This window comes from Passer montanus, unplaced genomic scaffold (assembly GCF_014805655.1).
Source record: "Passer montanus isolate IOZ18808 unplaced genomic scaffold, ASM1480565v1 scaffold65, whole genome shotgun sequence".
Lineage (NCBI taxonomy): Eukaryota > Metazoa > Chordata > Aves > Passeriformes > Passeridae > Passer > Passer montanus.
The window spans coordinates 2163602-2185058 of record NW_024371593.1 but is presented as its reverse complement, the minus strand read 5'-3'; the positions used below and the strand labels follow the sequence as shown (position 1 = coordinate 2185058).

Sequence of the window (21457 nt, the reverse complement as noted above, 5' to 3'; positions counted from 1 at the left end):
CAGGTGATATCCAGCCCAGTTTCAAAGGTGTAGGGCTTCAGAAAACAAACATCATAACATATAGCACTCTATTCCCACCCCAATCTCCCATTCTCTTAGCTTTTATGGCTGACCAGACATCACATGGTTTGGAATATCCATTTGGCCAGCTTGGGACAGCTGTTCTGTCTCTGTCCCCTCCCAAAACCTTATCCATGCCCCAGCTTACTGGTGAGGGGGAGAATGCTGAGGAGACAGCACTGATGCTGTGGGAGTGCTGCTCAGCAGTAGCCAATACACTGAGGTGTTACCAACACCTTTGCAGCTGCCAATGCAAAGCACAGTTCTGTGAGGGCTGCTGAGGGAAAAAAATTCTCTCCATCTCAGCCAGACCCAAGGAAAGCCAGAGATAATATTTGTTCACACCACTGTAACAGAACTGCAGCATGATCCCTCACAGGTTAAAATTCAGAAATGGTAGAAATATTCCGTTCAAATTCCTTGAATTTGTCTTCAAAACCTCCACAGTCTGCTGCCAGGACTCAATTATTTAAAATATATATGAAGGAAATAATAGAATAAATGTTTCAGGGTAGTAAACGTGAACTTTCTGATTGATATGGCATCTCATGGCATGATCTTAAACCAGTTGAGAGGGCACTGCAAACAACAAACCTTTTAATTATTCTGCCCCTGTTTGGGGTTAAGGAAAGCCCATGTTTCATGCAAACATTGTTATTCTTTGCATTTTGCCTCCCAGCACCTGCAACAAAAGACAGTGGAACTGCACAGACAATCCCTGCAAGGGAACCTGCACGGTGTATGGAAATGGGCATTATATGAGCTTTGATGGGGAGAAGTTTGATTTCCTGGGAGACTGTGACTATATCCTAGCTCAGGTATCAATTTATTTTCAATTTCCCATCCATATGCTTTTCATAGCCCACAGTGTAGGCTTCAGTCTGGGTAATTAAAAGGCATTCCCATACAAAATAGCCAAACTAATGAGCAGAGCCTACTCCCCTCCTCTTACACCTAGAGCTGATAGACCGAGATTTTCCAAACAAAGCAAATTGACTCTCAGACGTGACACAAGAGGGCACTGTGTGATCCCAAATGATTAACTCCTTGGTTGGACTGCCCTTTCCTGAAGGCATTCTAGCATTTTCAAAAGGAAGGAAAATGTGGTGTTGAAAAGCATTTCCCCCGGCCATACAAGACTGACATTATTTTTGTTGTGATGGAAGCACGCAGAGATTAATGTGCGAGCCTCATATGGAATAATTGCAGGTAATGAGACAGCACTCAGTGAGACATTTTGTCATCCCCAAATTACAGTTAGTTTTGCTAATTTTAAGAAAAATATAGTTTTACCTTTTTGGACTGTTGCTATGACAAGTTCATTTCCCTCCTTAGTTTTTATTTTTGAAAATCCTGGTCAAAGATGCATCTGCCACCAGGTCATCTTCCATCAGATTCTTCCAAAATTCTGTAGTTTTAGTGAATAAAGAAGTCAGATCAGAGTATCATTCATTTAGAGCTCCTGAAAATGCTTATCACTGATCCAGTTCCCTGACAAGATCTAACAGAATGTTATCTGTTTTTCTAAGGATTTTTGCCCTAATAACATGGATGCTGGCACCTTCCGGATTGTGATTCAGAACAACGCCTGTGGGAAGTCACGCTCCATCTGCTCTCTAAAGATCACATTGATTTTTGAGGTTTGTCTAGAACTAGTTATAACCAAGGAGCTGTAGTGTTGATTTTGTAGTAATTACTGTATCATTCCCTTATATGCCATCTCAGTTGCTGCTAAAAGTACCTATGGAAGTCAAACAGCCAGCAAGCTAAGGCAGGGAAGTTGGGAAAGGCTTAGGTATTTGATGTTAACAGGCACTGAACACTTCTGTGGACAAGAGGAAAGATGCAAGGAGTCAACAACATTCTATGAATGTGTGTTTGTGTGTGTGTTTGCATTTGTGACAGTAGGTTCTGTGCATTTGTGACTATGGCTCACTCTATCTACCAAGATAGAGTGTGGAGATGACAGAAAAATAAGACAAAGAATGAGAGACAGAGTGCCAGTGCTGTTGCACTAAGTTTTCTATTTGTTTTCCTTCCATTCAATGTATCTGTTCCTTTGTAGAACAGTGAAATAAGGCTCTTGGAAGGAAGAATTCAGGAGATAGCCACTGATCCAGGAGCTGAGAAAAACTACAAAGTGGACCTCAGAGGAGGTTATATTGTAATTGAAACAAATCAAGGGATGAACTTCATGTGGGACCAAAAGACTACTGTTGTTGTTCATGTGGCACCATCTTTCCAGGTAAGTAGGGGGTGGAATGGGAGTTATGATTTCAAAGTCAGAATTATGCATCCAGAACTGGAGCCCCAGTTTTTCCAGGGCTTGGAAAAAAAGGCTTGGAAAAAGTTTGGTTTAGTGGACAAGAAGAAACAGCAAGCAGGCCATATCTTGTGTTTTATTACACTGTTCAGTCAGTATATATTTGGGGCTAGAAGTACTGGTAACACATTGGGAGTGCTTAGGTCACTTGAAGTCCAACTTTTTCTAAGCCATTTTTTGCTTTCTGTTTAGAAACTTGCACCTATTTTGCCTTTACAGGTTCTGTAGTTTATTTCTGTCAAAGAGTGGGCTGCACTCAAAATAACGAAAGCATTAACTGTGCCTACACACATTACACAGGGAAAAGTCTGTGGTCTTTGTGGGGACTTTGATGGCCGCTCAAGGAATGACTTCACAACCAGAGGGCAGTCCATGGAGATGAGCATCCAGGAGTTTGGAAACAGCTGGAAAATAACAAGCACCTGCTCAAATATAAACATGACAGACCTGTGTGCAGATCAGCCTTTCAAGTCTGCCCTGGGACAGAAGCATTGCAGCATCATTAAGAGTAACATCTTTGAAGCCTGTCACAGCAAGGTAATCCTGTTCTCTCATCCTCAGTAGTTTCACACTAGATATTTGTTGCCGGTTTGCAGCACTTTTGCGGTATATTTTTAGTATTGAAGCTACTACACAGTAGTACTCAGCTACCTCTCTCAAAATCTCATTTCACAGCTATGCAATTAAAATCTGTTGCACAGTGTTGACGAAGAAGCAGGGCCTGTTTTCAACAACTAAAGATAAAGAGAATAATAGTTGGCCACCAGAAGTAGAAAGTTAGGTATCTGTAGAATGTAGATATAAGTTAGTCTAGGACTGTTTGTATGGTGATCCTTGGGAATTTCATTCAAGTTATCTAAAGAGACTAATTGTTTAGTTTAGTTCAGTCACAAATTGGATTAATTTAAACAGAAACAAGGCTACTCTTCTTTATTAGAATGTCTACACAAAGCTTCAATGCACTTTAATAAAAATTTTAAAAACAAACTTGGCTTAATTTCCTTTCTTAGTTTATGTTGGCAATGGTTAAAAAACAAAAGTCATGAAGTTTAGTGGAAATAGGATTTCCTTCCATACTCAATCACTGTCTCTCAGTTGAAGAGCGCACACACTGTGTAGTTGTGCTAAGACAGAACAGGGTAGTTCAGTCCTGCAGAAATCACCCTGGAAAGGCATTTTAAGTGTAAGTGGCAGCATTACACATATGAGAATAGGAAGATTTAGAGTCCAATTCTATCAGGCAGGTGAAAATAGAAAACTACATGTTGTAAAATATCATGGCTCCTTCATGACAATCCCAGACTGTCACAAACCATGTGCATGACAGAAATTCAGAGCCCTTTCCCTCATTAAAACACAGTGCAGCAGACACAGCTGTGGTGACAGCTCTGTTGGTGTTTTGACAGGTGAACCCAATTCCATATTATGAATCTTGTGTGTCTGACTTCTGTGGCTGCGACAGTGTGGGAGACTGTGAGTGCTTTTGTACCTCAGTGGCTGCTTACTCGAGGAGCTGCAGCAGAGCTGGTGTCTGCATCAACTGGAGAACCCCTGCCATTTGCCGTAAGTACTGCAGGGAAATGACACAGCAAGCAGTGCCCCTTGTGCTCAGGCACACGGGATACAGAAGAGCAGAACACCTACATTGCTATGCATGTGTGCCTGAACAAGCCCTTTTCATCAAGTTTATCTTATCAAAATCTTTTAAACAAGATTTAAAAATAGTCCCTGCCCAGTTTCTGAGACCTAAATGTTTTTATTCTTCTGTTCCAGCTGTATTCTGTGATTATTACAATCCACCTGACAAACATGAGTGGTTCTATAAACCCTGTGGAGCCCCTTGTCTAAGGACCTGCAGGAACCCACAAGGGAAATGTGGGAACTTGCTGTACAGTTTAGAAGGTAATTCTTCCTTGACTTTAATGCAGTTTATGGGATTCACAGCTATTAGTGTGGTTTCAAATGTCTGAAGCATCAAGGTGACTGAAAGGTTATCCCATCTGTCCCAAAAGCTCATTGACCATGCCTTGCTAATTCCCTGTGTGATGGTGCCATTCATAGCATCATTTGCCTGCTGCCTTTAAATATATGAAGTGATAAAACACCATTCAATATAAAATTGTGTGCAATAATTATCTGTTGACAAATGTAGTAAATTAAAACTTTGGGGAGAGAGGTAAAAAGAGGACTTGGAAAAATAATTGGTAGTAAAAAGAACATTCATACTGGAATCACATACAATTGGGGATCAAATCTATATTTGGTAGAGGTATTTATGTGCTTTCCTATGCCTATGTAACTCAGACTAAGAATACTTTAATTTTCCAGGCTGTTACCCAGAGTGTAGTCCTGACAAGCCATATTTTGATGAGGAGAGCAGGGAGTGTGTCTCCCTCCCCAACTGCACTTCATGGTAGGTCAGTTGATGGTGAGAAAGGTAGAATAGGACTGGAAAGGACAAACTAGGAGATGTTTTGTTAATGTTTATAGGTAGTGGAAATTACCATTAAATCCAGGATAGGATTTTGTAAATGTAGGTACAGTTACAGACACTGTTATTCCATATACAAATTAATTTCAATAAAACGATACTTTTTTACTCTTTTTTACTCTCAGCGATCCTGAAGAGAAACTATGTGCTGAAGACTCCAAAGGTAACTTTTCACCTCTCTCACCATGCACTGAGTGATGGCAGGACTGCAACAACCCAACATTACACATTACTGCAAACATACTGGTAATAGAAGGCCAGACAGGTAGTTTAATATGTGGGTGCAAAGCATCACAGATATACTTTGATAAGCAAAATGCAGCCTTTGACCTCAAGAACTGTGTAAAGGACAATCATGAGGAGGAAGGAGACTGGTGTGATATGCAGGATTCATCTTATACAGGTTAATACCACTTTTACACTTCCTTGGTAGCCAGTGAAGACAGATTGTAGTCTGTAGCAGGCCATTCATGGTACCTCTTTTAATAAGTACTTTTAGAACAGGGCAAATCTTGTAGAAGTGCTGTTTCCTGACCATTCAATTAATAAAATAATCTAAGATAGCTATTTTATCAGATAAATGCTTGTGTGCCTAAAGGATGAATTTGGTTAAGGTACTGTATCAGTTCATTCCCATATCTGGGAGAAAGCACATCCCAAACCAGAGGGTGACCCAGTAAATAACACATTTGCAGTTTAGCTGATTTTGATACAGTAATAGATACACTTCCTTTGGTTCTCACACGTACAGTCTCCAAAATCTGGAGAGCTTCTCATATATTTAAATGAAATTTTGTATCACTGCATGCTCCTCATTTGTGGATGGAAATGGCTGTGCAAGACCTCCTGAGCCAGTGTTTTGTCACTCAGAAAGGCAATAACCGCAGTCACATTCCCTGCCCAGAGGGAGTTCTCCTGTGCTCCATGCTGAGTTAGGCCAGTACCAGTTCTCATGCTTTTACCAACCAGTAATTCCTCTATGCCAGCTGACTCCAAGAAACACCAGCAACCAGAAAAATCCAACACACTTTAAATAAATGAGATAGAGTTGCAGTGCAGCTTCTTAAATAGAAACTAAGAAAGTTTCTTAGCCAGGTAATTCATGTTTGATGTTGTGAACTTCAGAAGGGTAAATGCAGAGTTTGGTTTGCTTTTCACTTGTATTTATATTGCAAGTGTACTCTGTTGCCATGACATTTTCTCTTTTGGTGCCTCAGTTTGCCTGTGCTGCTACAATGGCAAGACCTACACCTTAAATGAAACTGTGTACAGCCACGTGTATGGGACAACATGTGGTGAAGCTGTCTGTGGCCCTAATGGACAGATCATTAAAACCCTTACCCCCTGCAGAACTCCACCTACATCAGCACAAGGTACTAGATTGATAAGGGGCTTGGTGGTGATTCTGTGGAAATCCACAACAGTAATAAGATTTATCCATCCTGGAAAAAGATTCCTGCAGCATGTCTAGGATAACAGCATAATTTAAGACTGTTGAAGTTTCAAAACTGAGGGACCAGAGCTTGTGGTGAGGACCAAAAGTGCAATCTTAGAGATTCTTGCTGACCTTACTGTCAGTGAGATTAAGAGAGAATAGAAAGATTCAGCAATTTTTCATACAACCTTTACAATAAGCTTGAGCATATCACAGTTGACACTCTGGTGTCAATATATCAATATATTAGTCTCAATATATCATACTTCTAAATCTTTTTTTTTCTCCTTCTTATCACCCATAACACGTTCTGGTTTTTATTGTACTGTGTTCTGCATTGGAATAAGTGAGTCTTATATGGGTCACTGGAATATGAAAATAAAGCTTCCTGGCAGTTAACTCCTGTTCAAAAGACATTTTCCAGCATGAATGGAATGTGAAAAATCAGAAAATTTCTTTATCTCTTTTTCTTAAAAGATATAAAGAAAATTGGGGAATTTGCCACATTTTTTTAGCCACTTATTTTTATTCATAAAAATCAATATATATATATATAATCCTTATAGCAAGTTATACAAGGGCAACAAAGAAAATGAAATGTTAGATTCTCTACTCATGTGAGTGGAAGAGCTAAATACTTGATGGTGAACCCATGTGTTTGGTATTTATTGAAAATGTTAAAAAATGGAATAAGTACAGTGGAGTAATACCTAGTAAAGGCAGGATTATTGAAAGCAGACTGTAGGTAGCATAGTAAAATATCTACATGATCTGTCTCTATTTAAACCAACAGTTTCTTTGAATGAAAGCATTGCAAATCCAAATGGAGTGCCACTGGAAGTCACCACTCCAAAGTCAGGTGAAGTACTGCAGGACTAGAAACATTAAATTGAAATGAATAAATGACAGAAAAAGGGGTGTTTAGTGTATTCTGTACAGGAAAAAAATAACTACATGTGGGACGGTGTGTGTGTAGTATTACAGCACCATACTGTGTAATAGAGGGAGTGTTTATAAATACAGAGGATGGTTTCTGTGTGGATGTGTACAGAATGTAGTGGTAAAAAAAGATTTTTTTAAATTTTTTTTGTAGTTGTAAAGAATGTAAGAGGTGTCATAGGACTTGAAAGTAGAGTAGTAGAGGATTGAAATACTAATTTATTTGATTTCCTGCAGAACCACATATGCAATATGTAACATCTGCACCTCCCTCACCAGAGGTAGCCACTCCCTGCTTCTGCAATGACAATGGACAATTGATAAAAATGGGTGAGAAACCATGCAATTTTTTTTTTTGCACCACTGACATGGAAAGATGTACTGACAGATGAAAGTACTTCAGCAAGTGCTCATTCTGCCTGTCGCAGTTAGAAGTTGTTACATCTTTGAACTGAAGCTAACACCTTCAGAAGTACAACTCTCCCATATCCAATAACTCTGTTCTGGTTTGAATACCCCTGGTGTAAGGAAACTTATAGCAGTTGTTGATGTCAGCAGAGCCCTGAATCCCAAACTGCTGAGCATGAGCTTGTAACTGACAATAATATTCCAAAAGCAGGGGAGGAAAGACTCTTCATCTGTTAGTAGCTCCTGCTTCACTTACATCCTGGTGCTTGTGAAGAGCAGTTGCACTTGGTGATGCACTCAGTATTGGCTCTTCTTGTACTCATTTTCAATTCCTTCCAATGTACCTAAGAGCAGAATTTCAGATTAGGCCTTGTGGCCCTCCCTCAGTCTTTGCCATTTGGATGAATTGCTGTCCAGTTCAGCCACTAAATCCCAGGAGCTGCAGACTGACAGTCCCCTGAGCATGGTTGTTGGGTACAGATAGTAAAAGGCAGGGCTGAGAATGCAGCCTCAGGCTAACATCTGGGTTTTGCCCTTGCAGGAGAAAATGTTTCTCTGCCAGTGAATGTCTCAGGTCGTTGTGCTTACTCTGTCTGCAATAAATCATGTCAGATGGAATTCATTTGGGCAGAGTGTAAAACTGGTCATGCTGAGAGCCTTAAGGTCTGTGATCCACGTTCTGAAAACTGTCCACCAACACCTGCTCCTGGTGTGACAAAGCAAGTTCCTGCTCCCACAAAGACTTCTGTGAGTGATTGTCTTGCACTCACTCCTCCCAGAAAGGTGAGAGACTCTGAAGAAGATGCGTTTCATCACTCCACCATTCATGCATTGCCTGCAGCCAAGGTTTGGTGTTCTCCTCTGATGCTAGTATCCAGCACTACAGCTGGACTGTAGGTGTGGCTGAATGAGATGATTTAGAAGCAGGCCAGAAACCCCTCACTGAAAGAATAACTTGAAGAGTCTTCTGTTAACCTGAAACACCTAAATTATTGTACATGAGCAGAGCTACCTAAGCTGAACAAAGACTAGGAAGATACATCTGGCAGTGTCCTACTACCAGAAGTTATCAGGACCCTAACATATATACCAAAAAAGTAGCTATCAAGGCTCTCCTTGTTCCTATATGGTTCATATTGCCTGGTTTCCAGAGCCAGAGTAGACACCAAATTTTGCCATGCTAGACAATTAACTGAATGGAATATAATTGCTGTGTGTGATTTTAAAGATTTTGTGACATTACTTTGTTATTTGCTTCTTTTTTTTTTCTTTTTTTTTTCAATTAATCAATAGTTTAATGAAACATGGAATTTTGGAAATTGCTATACTGCCACTTGTCTAGGAGAAGGAAACAATATCAAATTGTCTGTCATGACTTGCCCACCTCAGCAACAGAAGCTCTGTGTCAATGGTTTCCCGATCACAAAACACTCCGATGAAACTGGTTGCTGTGAAGTCTCTGAGTGCCAGTGTAAGTGCCTGGAGAATTCCTGAAATTCATGTTATGTTCAGCAGGGCCTCAAAAAAGAAAAGTCTGTCTGGTCAACATCTTTATTATGTTCATATCAATTCAGCAAGATACAATGGAACAGAAATCCCATCTGAAATCTTGGCTGTTAAAAGCAGATGTCCTTGCTAGAGTAATTTTTCTTTATTAAACTGGATATCTTGTCTCTGACTGGAAGTGAGTAAAAAGGTTAAAACCAGCTTGTACTTACAGGTAGCTCAGAAGTCAAACTTGAAGCCTGTCATTCTGTCTTCTAGGTATTTGCAGTGGATGGGGAAATGAGCATTATGTGACTTTTGATGGAGCATATTACCATTTTAAAGAAAACTGCACCTATGTCCTTGTGAAATCAATTCACCCTGACTCTCACAACTTCTGGATTCACATAGACAACTACTACTGTGCTGCCACTGGTGGAGCAATTTGTTCAATGTCCCTCATCATTTTTTACTCCAACTCTGTTGTTATTCTGACCCAAGCAATGGAACATGGAAAAGAAACAAACTTGGTAAAGTATTGGGTTTAAATGAATTCTCAAAAATATTTTGCTGTAGTTATATTACTGCACTGCCAAATGTCCTGTGATGACAAAGGATTAAGCTTGTAAAATATGGAATAGGTAAGAAATGCAATTGCTTTGCTTCTCTCTCTTTTTTGCTTTGTATCAATAGAATCTTTATATTCTATATATATTTATATAAAAATCTGGGAAATTATCACATAATTGGAAATAATGGTTTTCATCCTGATACAAGTATTCAAATATAAATTGCAACATATTTAAAAGGAATATTAGACAACTGCTTAAATGACTGCCTTTGACAGACATCATTTGGTGCACCTAAAGTCTGAATTTGTGCTGCTCTGCTTCCCAGCTGCACTAATCATGTTCCTTACTCACTGAAGGACTGTTCATAAAAACCTTTTGTTTCTTTTCTTTTAGATTTTGTTTGATGATAAGAAAGTTGTTCCAGACATTTTTAAGAATGGTATCAGGATAACCAGTTCTGGCCTTTATGCCATAATTGAAATACCCGAATTAGAGGTGTACATCTCCTATAGTCGACTTGCATTTTACATAAAACTCCCTTTCAGCAAGTTTCATAACAATACCATGGGACTTTGTGGTGAGTATCCTCATCAGCTGATAAAAAATTAGTGCTCTGAATTTTCCTCCTTCTATCTTTCATTCTCTTGTAAAATCTCTAAATGCTTGCAACTTCACTATTTCTCACAAATGTGAGAAATATCCAGGACCCCACATGCTGCTGTCTTCACACAAGGAGGGCAACTTCCCCCCAGATTTTATCTAAAAGCAGCTTCATCAGCATCAACTGTCCTTGAACTGTCATTTTTATATTGCTGCCAGGTACCTGCACCAACCAGAAGTCTGATGATGCTATGAAGAGGAATGGTAAGGTTGTCAAGTCCTTCAAAGAGATGGCATTAGATTGGAAAGTTCCATATCCTACCAACAGATACTGTAACCCTGGTGTCTCACAACCATCAAAGGCTGAGTATCATCAGCATTGTGTGCCTTCCAGTCTGTGTAAAATCATCTGGTAAGACAACTCCCAAAAGTATCAGAATAATAAGTCCACAGGGTAATTTCGTTCTTCACTAAATGGCTTGGGTGAACTGATTCTAGGATATGAAGAAAATACAAAGTCTTGCATACCTTGTGAAACTGAGCAGTGAACTGATGTGTGTGTTCTTGAGGTTGGCAGATATTTTTCAGCTGCATCAGCAAAATCAGTCCTCTCTTAATAGTCTGCTGCTTGGCACTCCCTCTGCCTGTCACTTCTGAAGAGGCCAAGTGGGAACTAGCTATAATTCAGTATCTGAAAGCTCTGAATGATATGAAACACAGTCAGAATATAGTAAGCAAATATATGTGGCTGTTTTTAAAATAATTTTGTGGTTTAAAGCAGGCTTTTCAAACATGCTAGCATAAAAACGTCAGTATAGACTTATAGCTATGAGCTGTGCAGGAGCCTTTGCAGGTAGCAGTCCAACATAATATTGTTTCCTTTCAAAGCATTGTAAAGAATGGCAGGTAAATCTCATTCTTTATTAAGCTGTGGGGGTGTATTGCCTATGAGAACAATTTGTAGTTGTACCTCGAGGCTTTGCCTGGAGCAGGGGGGATGGTTTGGCTCCGATTTGCATTCTTCCTTGGAAGCAGCCCAAGGTTTTTCTCCTTGCTTTGTGAAGGTCCCTGACGGAGTGCCACGGCGTGGTGCCCCCCCAGCCCTACTACGAGGCGTGTGTGGCCAGCGGGTGCTCGGAGGAGCAGCCCAGCAGCGAGTGCCAGAGCATGCAGACGTACGCGGCGCTGTGCGGGCTGCACGGGCTCTGCGCGGACTGGAGGAGGCTGGCGGGCGGGCGCTGCGGTGAGCCTGGGAACGGGCCGGCAGCTCGGGCGGAAAACACCCCCTGCCGGGAAGCAAGGCTGCTCCGCTCTGTCCTCCCCTGCCGCTCTGCACCTGAGAAAAAGCGGGAACAAACCAAAGAGGCTGTTCCAGCCCAGACCTGGAGCAAAGCAAGGGGGAACCAGGCCCACGGTGCCTCCTGCGTAGCTCAGCCCAGCAGTTGTGCGTGTCCCCGCAGCTCGGGCACTAGGTGGCAACGCACCGCTTGTCTCTGCGGCTTTGCCCGCTCGGGCCTCGCTGAATCAGGGCGAGCGCCGCTGCTCCCCTCGCTTGCACCTCGCCAGCCCCACCGGCCCCTCCTGCTGGAGCTGCAGGGCCCCTTGCCCGGGAGGTGGCTGCGCTAGCTGGGCGCTTTGTCCCCTCGTGTCCCTGCATCGGAGGGTACACCTGGGTCTGGGGTTTTTAACTCGTGTGTTGCAATGCTCCACAGAGGCCAGCTGTCCTGGGGATCAGGTGTACAAGCCATGCGGGGAACCAAAAAGAAACACTTGCTTCAGCAGGTGGGTAATTTCCCATAAGGCGTTTTTTCAAGTCCATAATGTGAAGATTGCTGGGGAAAATTGAAATTCACATGCCCTTGGGATTTAGGTGTCTTGATGGCCCTGGGCTGCGTTTTTACCTCTCATTCATTCTCATTTATATTCTGATTGTGCAGAGGAGTTGTTATGGACACCCTTCCTTCCCAAAATAGCACATCAGTGTTTGTTGAAGGATGCTACTGTCCTGATGGAAAAATTCTGCTGAATGATCATGATGGCATTTGTGTGTCTGTTTGTGGTAAGAAACGGTATAAATGGTACCATGGGAAGGAGGGGTAAGAGCCTGACTAGAAATGCATATTAAGAGGGTTGTTTTGGATACAGAGGAAATGGGGGAGACCTTCTTACTGACCTGTTCTGGTGGAGCTGGAAGCATTCCAGATTAAGAGTTTCTGCCTGCTCTTATATGCAAAAGATGCAACTTTCAAAAGAGCAAAGAATAGCATGGTTAAGATGTTTTTGTGTTTAAAACCTGTGACTTTGCACTCTGAATTTTCCTTTCTCTTGGTGGCTGTTTCTCAAATTTCAATACCTTCCTTCTGTTCCTGTTTTTCTGCTTCGGTTGTTTTCCCTGATGGAGTTACTTACCTTTAAAGTAACATCTAATTCATTTTATAGGTTGCACTGCACAAGATGGGTCAGTGAAACAGGTAAGAGAAAGGAAAATACTGTCTTTATAGTTTATCTGTGTTCTGTGACCTTCTGCAAAAATGACTGCATAAGTTGTTTCTTTTAAGTCTAAGCTTAAAAACCAGTGAACTGCAATGATGTTGGGAGAAAATCAGAAGATTTTATTAACTCCAGAACTTGTTTAATCACTTGAGGTACAGAAACAGAAAGAGCAGTTTGTGGAAATCAGTTTCCTGGTAGAACTATCAGGCTTTCTTCCTGGAAACACAGAAACCTGCAAAGAAAGGTGGCAAATAATGGCATTTTTTCTTAGTCTTCCCTTCTTCTCCCTCTGAGATTTGAATTGCAATTTTCCTACACAATAAATTAGGCCAACTCAGTCCTACACTGGCTTACAGCAGGCATTCATTGATATAATGCTTCCAGGTTTTGCTCTCTGAATTGCTATTCCTCTTCTTTTTACAGCCTAGAGAGGCTTGGGAGCATGACTGCCAATACTGTACTTGTGATGAAACGACCTTGAACATCTCTTGCTTCCCCCGCCCTTGTGCTAAATCGCCACCTATCAACTGCACAAAAGAAGGCTTTGTACGCAAAATAAAACCGCGTCTGGAAGACCCCTGCTGCACAGAGACAGTCTGCGGTGGGTAGATCCTTCACTTGCCATTATATGACAACATTTGCCTTCATCAGTAGTCCTAAAGTGAGATGTGGTGCCCTACAGGTAGCAGGTTCAAATAAGCACACTGGAGTGGCCATTTCTTCCATCTACATGCCAGGTGCTCTTGCTAGCAGAAAAAACTCCTCCAGTCCAGCTTATACTCTAAATTAGTGCCATGAGCTGACAGATATTTACACTGGAAAATCTCCTGTGGATCACTGGGACTAGCAGGTGCTCCACAGGATCCTTTGGCTGTTGTCCTTCCGAGATGAGAACTTGATCATTCCACAGAGATTCATCCAGTAAGAGAGAATGTATTCATCTTCCAGGCTTCCCTAAGGCTTCCTGTGGAGGTTCCTGGCATACGTTTGCCCTCAGCTTTGCATTTGCACCCTCCCAGTCCCAAATGTCCACCACAGCACAGGAGCAGCCTGCTCCTAAACGTGGCTATTCCCAGTATCTATACCAAGATGCAGGACAGAGAATCCTGGCAATGGTAATAGGATGGTTTTTTCAAGCTCTGTCCGCACGTAACACTGCTGGATGGGATGCTTTGGCTTACTTTGTCTCTGCTGTCTATTGCAGAATGTGATATAAAAACCTGCATTATCAACAAAACAGGATGCGACTTAGGTTTCCAGCCAGTGCTTGCTATATCTGAGGGTGGTTGTTGCCCTATCTTCTCCTGTAGTAAGTACCTTGTTTCCTTAAGATGTTTTATTTATTCTTTCAAGTATTTGATTTTTCTAAATTAGTTAACATCGTGGCAGAAGCCTCTTTCCTTCCCCCTCAGCCTTTACAATTGGGCTATTTTTTTTTCCTTTTTATTTCCCCCCTTTTTTTTTCCTTCTTTTTTTTTTTTTTGAGTTGGTAACTGGTTCAGATTCTCTGTATTGAGTATTCAGGCAGTGTAAGCAATTGACCACATACTGACTGATGGCTAAACTGAACCTGTCCAGAAGCTCTGCTGCCAAATTATATTTCCAGCTTCACACACATAAGCCCATTAGCTTTGTTACCGGTACAGTGGTTAACAATAAAGAAAAGGTCAAGTAATTACAAGTATGGGTAAACAAAACACAAGGCAAATAGATTTTACCTTATGGAGAATACCAGGCTATAGAATTATCCCCACTTGATGCATAACATCTAAGCAGATGCTACATGTGGGCTTCTGAATACCAAATAGCAACCATAGTTGCTTTTTTCCCCCACTCTTGTGTTCAGCTCTACTTTTTGACTTCTCTAAATCACTCACAATTCAGAGATGAGTACAGAAACTGCATCATTCTTAGCACAACCTTTTCATTTTTTTTTCATTACAGTACCAAAAGGTGTATGTGTTTCTGAAGGAGTTGAATTTAAGGTAGGTCTTCTTCCAGACACTTCTTCCTACAAGTTAATGTTGCCTGAGTCAGAATTATCTGAAGTTCTTGTTTTCAACACTCATACAGAAAGCAGGATTAGAATGGCTTGTAATTCTTCCTGCCAGTAGTTTCCCTCCCAACACTAAGCAATCTGTGATTCTGGGATAGGTTATTCAATAGGTAATGCTAGAGACCAGTAACTTGCTTACTAAAAGAGATCTTGCCTGTGCTTTAGAGTCAATGGGTCAGAATTGTGATTGAACACACATTTTAAATCTCATTGAATGTTGTAAGATTATTGCCTGGTCAAACTGACCAAAAATAGATGCTTGGAATTTATGAGAACTCATTTAACATCATTGATACACTTGGGAGTGTCAGCCTTGTGTTCATTTTGTGATACCAATGGTGAAATTTTAGAGATCTGGATGTGTATTCATTTCGGGAAATACTTGCAAAAATAAACCTCATAAGCATTCGTTTTTTCTATAGGCCAGGGGGATGTTTATTCCAGAACACTCTGAATTCTTGTCATGGTTTTCTCTCTCCCCTATATTTCCAGCCAGGGGCAATGGTGCCTAAAAGCTCTTGTGAGAACTGTGTGTGCATGGATGAGCAGGATCCTGTGACACAGACCAACCGCATCCAGTGCCTTCCAGTGCAATGCCAAACCACCTGTCAGCAGGTCAGCACCTCCTTGACCACAATGGCTGTTCAGTTGAAACAGGGCAGTGTAACTGCTTTATCTGTGCAACGCTGCAGGATAGAATCTTCTATTTATTGTTTTGTAAAGTCCCTTTTAGGGTGCTGTTATTTTCACTCCTACAAATTTAAGAGGTCACCCTTGAAAAAGTGCCCTGAGGGGAAATGATTGCAAACCTGTTAAAGTCTGACTGCTGAAAGATGTTTGTGTCATTCTGCTCATGTTGTCCATTGTCAGCTCATAAATGAAGATTGTGAGGAAACTGCACAGTGGTTTATGTTTCCAGACACTTTCACTTGTGGATGGGGAATACCCAATTCCTTCTCAATACTTGTGAGAATTAGCACTCAAGTTGTTCAATCTGTTACTGAATATAAGTAAGGTGGTTGCTTTTGCATTCATGCCCAGATAAGGACAGATGCACCACCAATGTTAAAAATGGATGAAACCTTTCATAATGCTCTTTCCTGAAGCCAGCCACACCCACAACCACCAGAAGACCAATGCCTACCTAAAACAAGAGGAGAAAATCTTCACATGTCTGACAGCAATAGTTCTTGTACATAATAATACCAGACCAAGCAGTGGTGGCAGATTGTGCAAGTAATCATGTGCTAAATTAATTTATTTGATCTCTTTTGTGTGTTAGTCTGAAAAGAAGAATAGTCAATGACAGAGTCCTCATGGCAACTGAAGTACCCAGAAGCCATTATTCAGTAAGGCAGAAAAATTACCAGCTTTGATTGTCAGGCTTAATGTGGTTCCAGCAGATTTGAAAATTGAAACCAGAAGGCTGGCTCATTTCCTCTGCCATCTTCAGTGTAGCTTTGATCCAAAGATGCTTCAGCAACAAGACACAGATTAACATGGATAAATGGAAACTTTATTCCCACAGGGTTTTCGCTATGTGGAAGAGAAGGGTCAGTGCTGCAGCCAGTGCCAGCAAGTGGCATGTGTGGCAAATTTTCCATTTGGCAATGTGACCATTGAGGTGAGCACTCCCTTGCTCTGCACACAAGGCTGAACTATCAAAAAGACCTCAGCATTTTTGCAACCAGTGTCATGCATTTCAAGGGAGGACCTCAAGGAGATGTACAAATGTCTGTGTTTCCAAAGTGAATGTAGATGTTTATACAGCTGTTCCCTGCTGTGTGCATCTCATAGGCACTGCCATGTTGCCAATTATATTCTCTGGCAGGAATGGAAATCATGTTACCTCCAGTTCTCTTGACATGAAATAGCAAGAAAGAATTTAGAAGGGATGGTGACATGGTGTAATACTGCTCTTGCAGAGATACATGTGCTGGCTTCACATCACACAGCTCCCATCTGAAGCAGTTTCATTTCCTTGCCGTGAAGATACAGGGATGCAGTGTGAGCAAGCTGATACAGCTGTGCTGCCACTGGTTCTGAATTTGCTGAGGCAGAAATCAAGTGACACAGCTGCTGTAGTGTTGTGTGACTTGGTAACACACCCAGCTAATACATCATGTATTGTGAATGTGTTGTGAAGGCAGGAGCTGTGCCTTTAAAGGATGGGCTTGATGATCCCACCCTATGGCTTGGTCTTTTCCACCCTTAATGATGCTGTGATTCCATGATTCTAGCTTTTGTTGGTTTTATTACAGCCTGCTACTCCTGTGTATGGTTAATGATGCTGTTTCAGCCAGTGGCTTGTCTTACATGCAGTTGCTTCTCTGACAGCTCTTGTGTTCTGCATATTTTCTATTTAATCCTTTTATTCCTTGATAATTTATCTTACAAGCTAGATTTTTCTGTTCCAATATATAGTTTTTATCTCTGCATGAGGAGGCTTTGCAGTTATCCATTAATCTCTATTGCAAGGACATTTTTTTCTGTTTCACTTATTTTCATTTTCTTCCATCTATTAAAAAAGAAAACTGTTGAAATAATTTGAAAGAGTTATTTTTCTTTTATGTATATTTTAGCCCACAAACATTAGCACACCTACCTTCTGGCATTTCTGTTAATACCTTTATGCTCTGGCATTTTTTCATTCTTTCCCCCTGGGAGGCCACAGAAGTGATTTTGCATAGACTGGTAGTGGGCGAACTTGGTACATAATTTGTAGATGTGAGTTGCAGACATGTCAGCCCTTTCAAAGTAAAATGAGCAACCCAGTCTCTACCAGTTCATTGACTTTATTACTGTTTCAGTTTTCTAATTTATTGCTATACTCCATTGGCTTGGTTTTTTGTTTGTTTGGTTTTGTTTGCTTGCTTGTTTTTTATATTTAATTTTTAAATATTTTCTATTTCTATTTAATTTATATTTTATAATATTGTTATATTTATATTTATTTTTTTTCTGTTTTTATCAGGTTGGAAAGAGTTATAAAGATCCATATGACAACTGTACTCAGTACACTTGCACTGAATCAGCAGGCCAGTTTTCCTTGACTAGTACAATAAAGGTCTGCCTACCATTTGAAGAAGCAAACTGTGTGCCAGTAAGTATTTTGTAGCCAGAAAAAGACTTCTGTAATGATCCCTGATCCTGGCCTGGGAGTTATATTTGCTGTTTTGAATGAGTATTTCCTGATCTTTCCTTGTTTGAAGGAAATGTGCTTTTCCAGTCCTGAGTCCCATGGAAATAAGCCAAAAATATTTGCAAACAAGCCCACACCATTTACATTGTTGTGGGATAAGCATTAGAACTTGAAAGAAAATGGTATTGGAGCAGTAGCAAGGAAGGATTTTTCATCACTTGAGAAATATCAGTGTTATAAAACGCAATTGAACAGGTGGTAACTCACCATGGATCCTTGGGGGACTGATGAACAAAGGGTCTTCTGATACGTGGTGTCCCGTTATGTGAGGAAATGGAACATGAATGAGCAAGGAATAATATTCATACCCAGGCTTTCAGCTATTGGTGATTTCCAGTAACTTTCAGTAGCATTTTGGGACTTCACAGCAGATCAAAGCAGGGACTAGGACAGCCAAGTACTTGAATTAACTCTGTGGTAGGCTCTGCCCAGGCCAGGCTGTTCAATTCCAGGAAAGCTGTCAATCTCTGTCTCTGGCTGGGGTTTTTATGCTGGTTTCAATAGGACCTAAATAAGATCAGCATGTATTACAGGGCATCTTACCTGGCTTGTGAGAGGGATATATAAGTTCTAAGAAAATTATCTCACTTCCTTGCTGGATAATTTGTTTTGGTTTGGGTTTTTTAAGCAGCTTTATATATAATTAGTACACAAATAGTTCTGATGAGGAATTTGTATGGATTAGAGATGAGGGACTGTAACTGAACTCTTGTAATTGCTACTGTCTGCTTAGCACTGCATGCATCTGAACTGACTGTTCTGGTTACTTTCAATACAGGGGACAGTTGAGGTGTCTTCAGATGGCTGTTGTAAGACATGTGAGTGCATTAAATCACTGCTTCTCTATTCCAATACTGTTTGGTCCTTCCCTGCTTGTCGCCCTGTTTCTGCATGGACTGAGAGCCTGCACATTACACAAACTGAAAGACAGTTTTCTAGCAGCAGAACTGTCTTATACTTCACAAACAAGACTAAAAATCTGCCTTATTCTTCCAATGAGAACACTAAAATTTTTTATCTCCTTTTTTGTGTTTTTACGTAACTGAAATACTGTTAGCTTGAACTATACTCCTGATAGGAAAACCTGCAGAAAAAATTCTCTGTGTTCTTGCATCTGCAAATTGCATAGACACAAAGTTTTGGGGTTTTTTTCTGTAGCATCCACTCAGAAATCCTATGTTGTTATAGAGCCACAAGTGTAATTTATAGCCATATTAGAAAAACCAAAACCCTTCATGTCTCTTTTAGGTCTTGATTCAACAGTATCTTTACATGCTAAAGCTAGTCCACAAATGGAAAAGGACATTGACCCATGTGGAGTAATTTTGCTGAATTTATGCCTTTTTGCACTCTCATTTGTGGTTTTGGTTGTGCATTTGAACTGTGAGAAATTTTACTAGGATGAATTGTCCTTGGTTTACTAGCAGATACCTTTCAAAACATTTGTTCCCCAGTTTGAAGAAGCTTAACAGAAGTATTCTTCTGCCCAGGTATTGACCTACCACACAAATGCAAACGTAATGTGAAGGAGCAGTACATTGTCCATGGCAACTGCAAGTCAGCTGCTCCTGTCCCAGTGCCCTTTTGTGAAGGGATGTGCAGTACCTACTCTGTGTAAGTAGGAATCTTTCTCTGTCCTCCTCTGTGGCTTGTCATCCTGGGTTCTTGGGCTGCTGCTGTTTGTCCCCTTCCTGCTGTTTGAAAGGACCCAGTTGGGAAACTGGTTGTGCAGAAGACAAGTCATTAGCAATGGCATCAGTGTGATAGAGTGCCTTATCTTAGCCAGGAAAATAGATCCCCTGGGAAAGACGTCAGCTACATTTATTAAACATGCTCTTAAACATGTCCTTGTATGGTTTTTGAACAGCTCTAGGAGACTTTCCTGCCTTTTGTTCTCTGCATGAATTGCTCCTTTCTGTCTTGCTAGAATGGGTCTAATCCAAAATCCACTGTAGTTACTGGGATTTTCCCCACTGGTGTCAAAAGATCTGGCCCTGCATGGCCAATAGCATCCTGAGGAAAGGCTGTTATGAATAAGCAGAAAAATAGATAGGAAATTTTGCTCCTTAGTAGTACACATATTTGGAGCAGCAAATACAGATGAGTTTAGGAAGATAACAGGCAGCAGACTGATATGAAAAATCTCATTTCTATAGGTATTCTTTGGAAGCCAGTGAAATGGAACACAAATGCACTTGCTGCCATGAAAAAAGAAGTCACAAAGTGAAGGTGGAACTGGTTTGCTCGGACCATAAAACAGTCCAGTTCACATATGTGTACATAGATGAATGTGGATGTGTGGAAACAAAATGCCCAAAGAGGATAACATGAGTATAAACTAAAGGAAACATTTCATATCCCATTTAATCCTTCCCTAGCAAGTGAGTAGTTTAGAAAACAGCTGTGAGTAACCTTCAAATGACCATAGTAGTGCTTCTTCTTTCTGATATTATATGCAGTTATGGAAATTAGCTAAGATTTTACTCTAAATGTTTGTAGAATAAACTGCATTTCAAAGAGGACTTGTTCTCCTGTTTCAGTGATGCTGCTAATGGGAAAAAGTGGCTGATGTCTTTAATCTCACCCTGATGTATAAACCAAGGTTATTACAAGACACTCTAGAGACAACTGATGCCTTTCAAAAGTCCTGCCTGAAGAAAGTGCTCATTTTTAAACACAACCACATGTATTTAATTTCCCTTAGAAGTGAAACAACAATCACTTCCACAGCTGCAGTTCAGGCAGAGGCAGGACTTGGCTCAGGGCCACATTTCTGTTCTTCTCTCCAGTGGTCCCAAATCTACTTTGGCTGTGACTCTGGGTCACTGGAGGAAGTCAAGGTGTTTTTTTTCCTTCCTCACAGTGAGCCTTCCTCCTATATCAGGAGTGTAAAAACATGGATCTTACATATACACTGCAAAACGAATATATTTGCACCCTTATTGGGAGTCCTTATCTCACTGGAGGTTTTTATTGTTTGTCAGCATCAAGCTCTGATCTGTTTGTTGGTTCAGTCTCACTACTGGTTACATGACTATGATTTGTATTACAAATAATTGATTCCCAGCTAGCATGCCCAGTGGTACTGGTGACAGTATTTCATGTGGACAAGGATCAAGATGGTCCAACAATACCTTGAGAGCGCACAAGGAAGGCAGATGATTCTGTTATTTGAGCAATTTGTCTTTTGTGACCCAAAAGAGAACTGAAGACTGTGGCTTTCTTAGTGTCCTGCAGCCTGCTGTGGAGGCTTTTTGAGAATTGTTTTGCAGGGAATGCTTTTGAACTGACCAAGTAGATATGATATTCATTATACTTTAGCTTTCCATTTTTAAAGTGTTGCAGCTCTTGATGCCCCAAGGAATCTTTAATTTTCTTATTTTTCATAATAAT

General features: G+C 40.8%; 1 protein-coding gene across 5 annotated transcripts in view; it reads left to right on the top strand.

Moving 5' to 3' along the window:
- The window catches only part of LOC120511424 (mucin-5B), a 44297-nt gene extending 23711 nt beyond the window's left edge, over positions 1-20586 (top strand). For 4 of the 5 annotated variants that reach the window (XM_039728436.1, XM_039728438.1, XM_039728437.1 and 1 more), the window contains 29 exons: positions 740-878; positions 1590-1700; positions 2126-2305; positions 2684-2920; positions 3790-3946; positions 4157-4285; positions 4712-4796; positions 5000-5037; positions 6092-6247; positions 7103-7168; positions 7486-7578; positions 8198-8439; positions 8950-9127; positions 9421-9671; positions 10107-10290; positions 10533-10725; positions 11378-11556; positions 12026-12095; positions 12251-12372; positions 12753-12784; positions 13230-13407; positions 14011-14115; positions 14751-14791; positions 15355-15477; positions 16391-16486; positions 17837-17965; positions 18843-18882; positions 19555-19678; positions 20221-20586. In XM_039728436.1, coding sequence (XP_039584370.1) covers positions 740-878; positions 1590-1700; positions 2126-2305; positions 2684-2920; positions 3790-3946; positions 4157-4285; positions 4712-4796; positions 5000-5037; positions 6092-6247; positions 7103-7168; positions 7486-7578; positions 8198-8439; positions 8950-9127; positions 9421-9671; positions 10107-10290; positions 10533-10725; positions 11378-11556; positions 12026-12095; positions 12251-12372; positions 12753-12784; positions 13230-13407; positions 14011-14115; positions 14751-14791; positions 15355-15477; positions 16391-16486; positions 17837-17965; positions 18843-18882; positions 19555-19678; positions 20221-20395 — 3853 coding nt within the window. In that variant the 3' untranslated portion in view covers positions 20396-20586. The remainder of the gene's footprint in view (positions 1-739; positions 879-1589; positions 1701-2125; positions 2306-2683; positions 2921-3789; positions 3947-4156; positions 4286-4711; positions 4797-4999; positions 5038-6091; positions 6248-7102; positions 7169-7485; positions 7579-8197; positions 8440-8949; positions 9128-9420; positions 9672-10106; positions 10291-10532; positions 10726-11377; positions 11557-12025; positions 12096-12250; positions 12373-12752; positions 12785-13229; positions 13408-14010; positions 14116-14750; positions 14792-15354; positions 15478-16390; positions 16487-17836; positions 17966-18842; positions 18883-19554; positions 19679-20220) is intronic. The other variant, XM_039728439.1, reaches the window with a different exon arrangement.
- Positions 20587-21457: the final 871 nt, after the last annotated feature.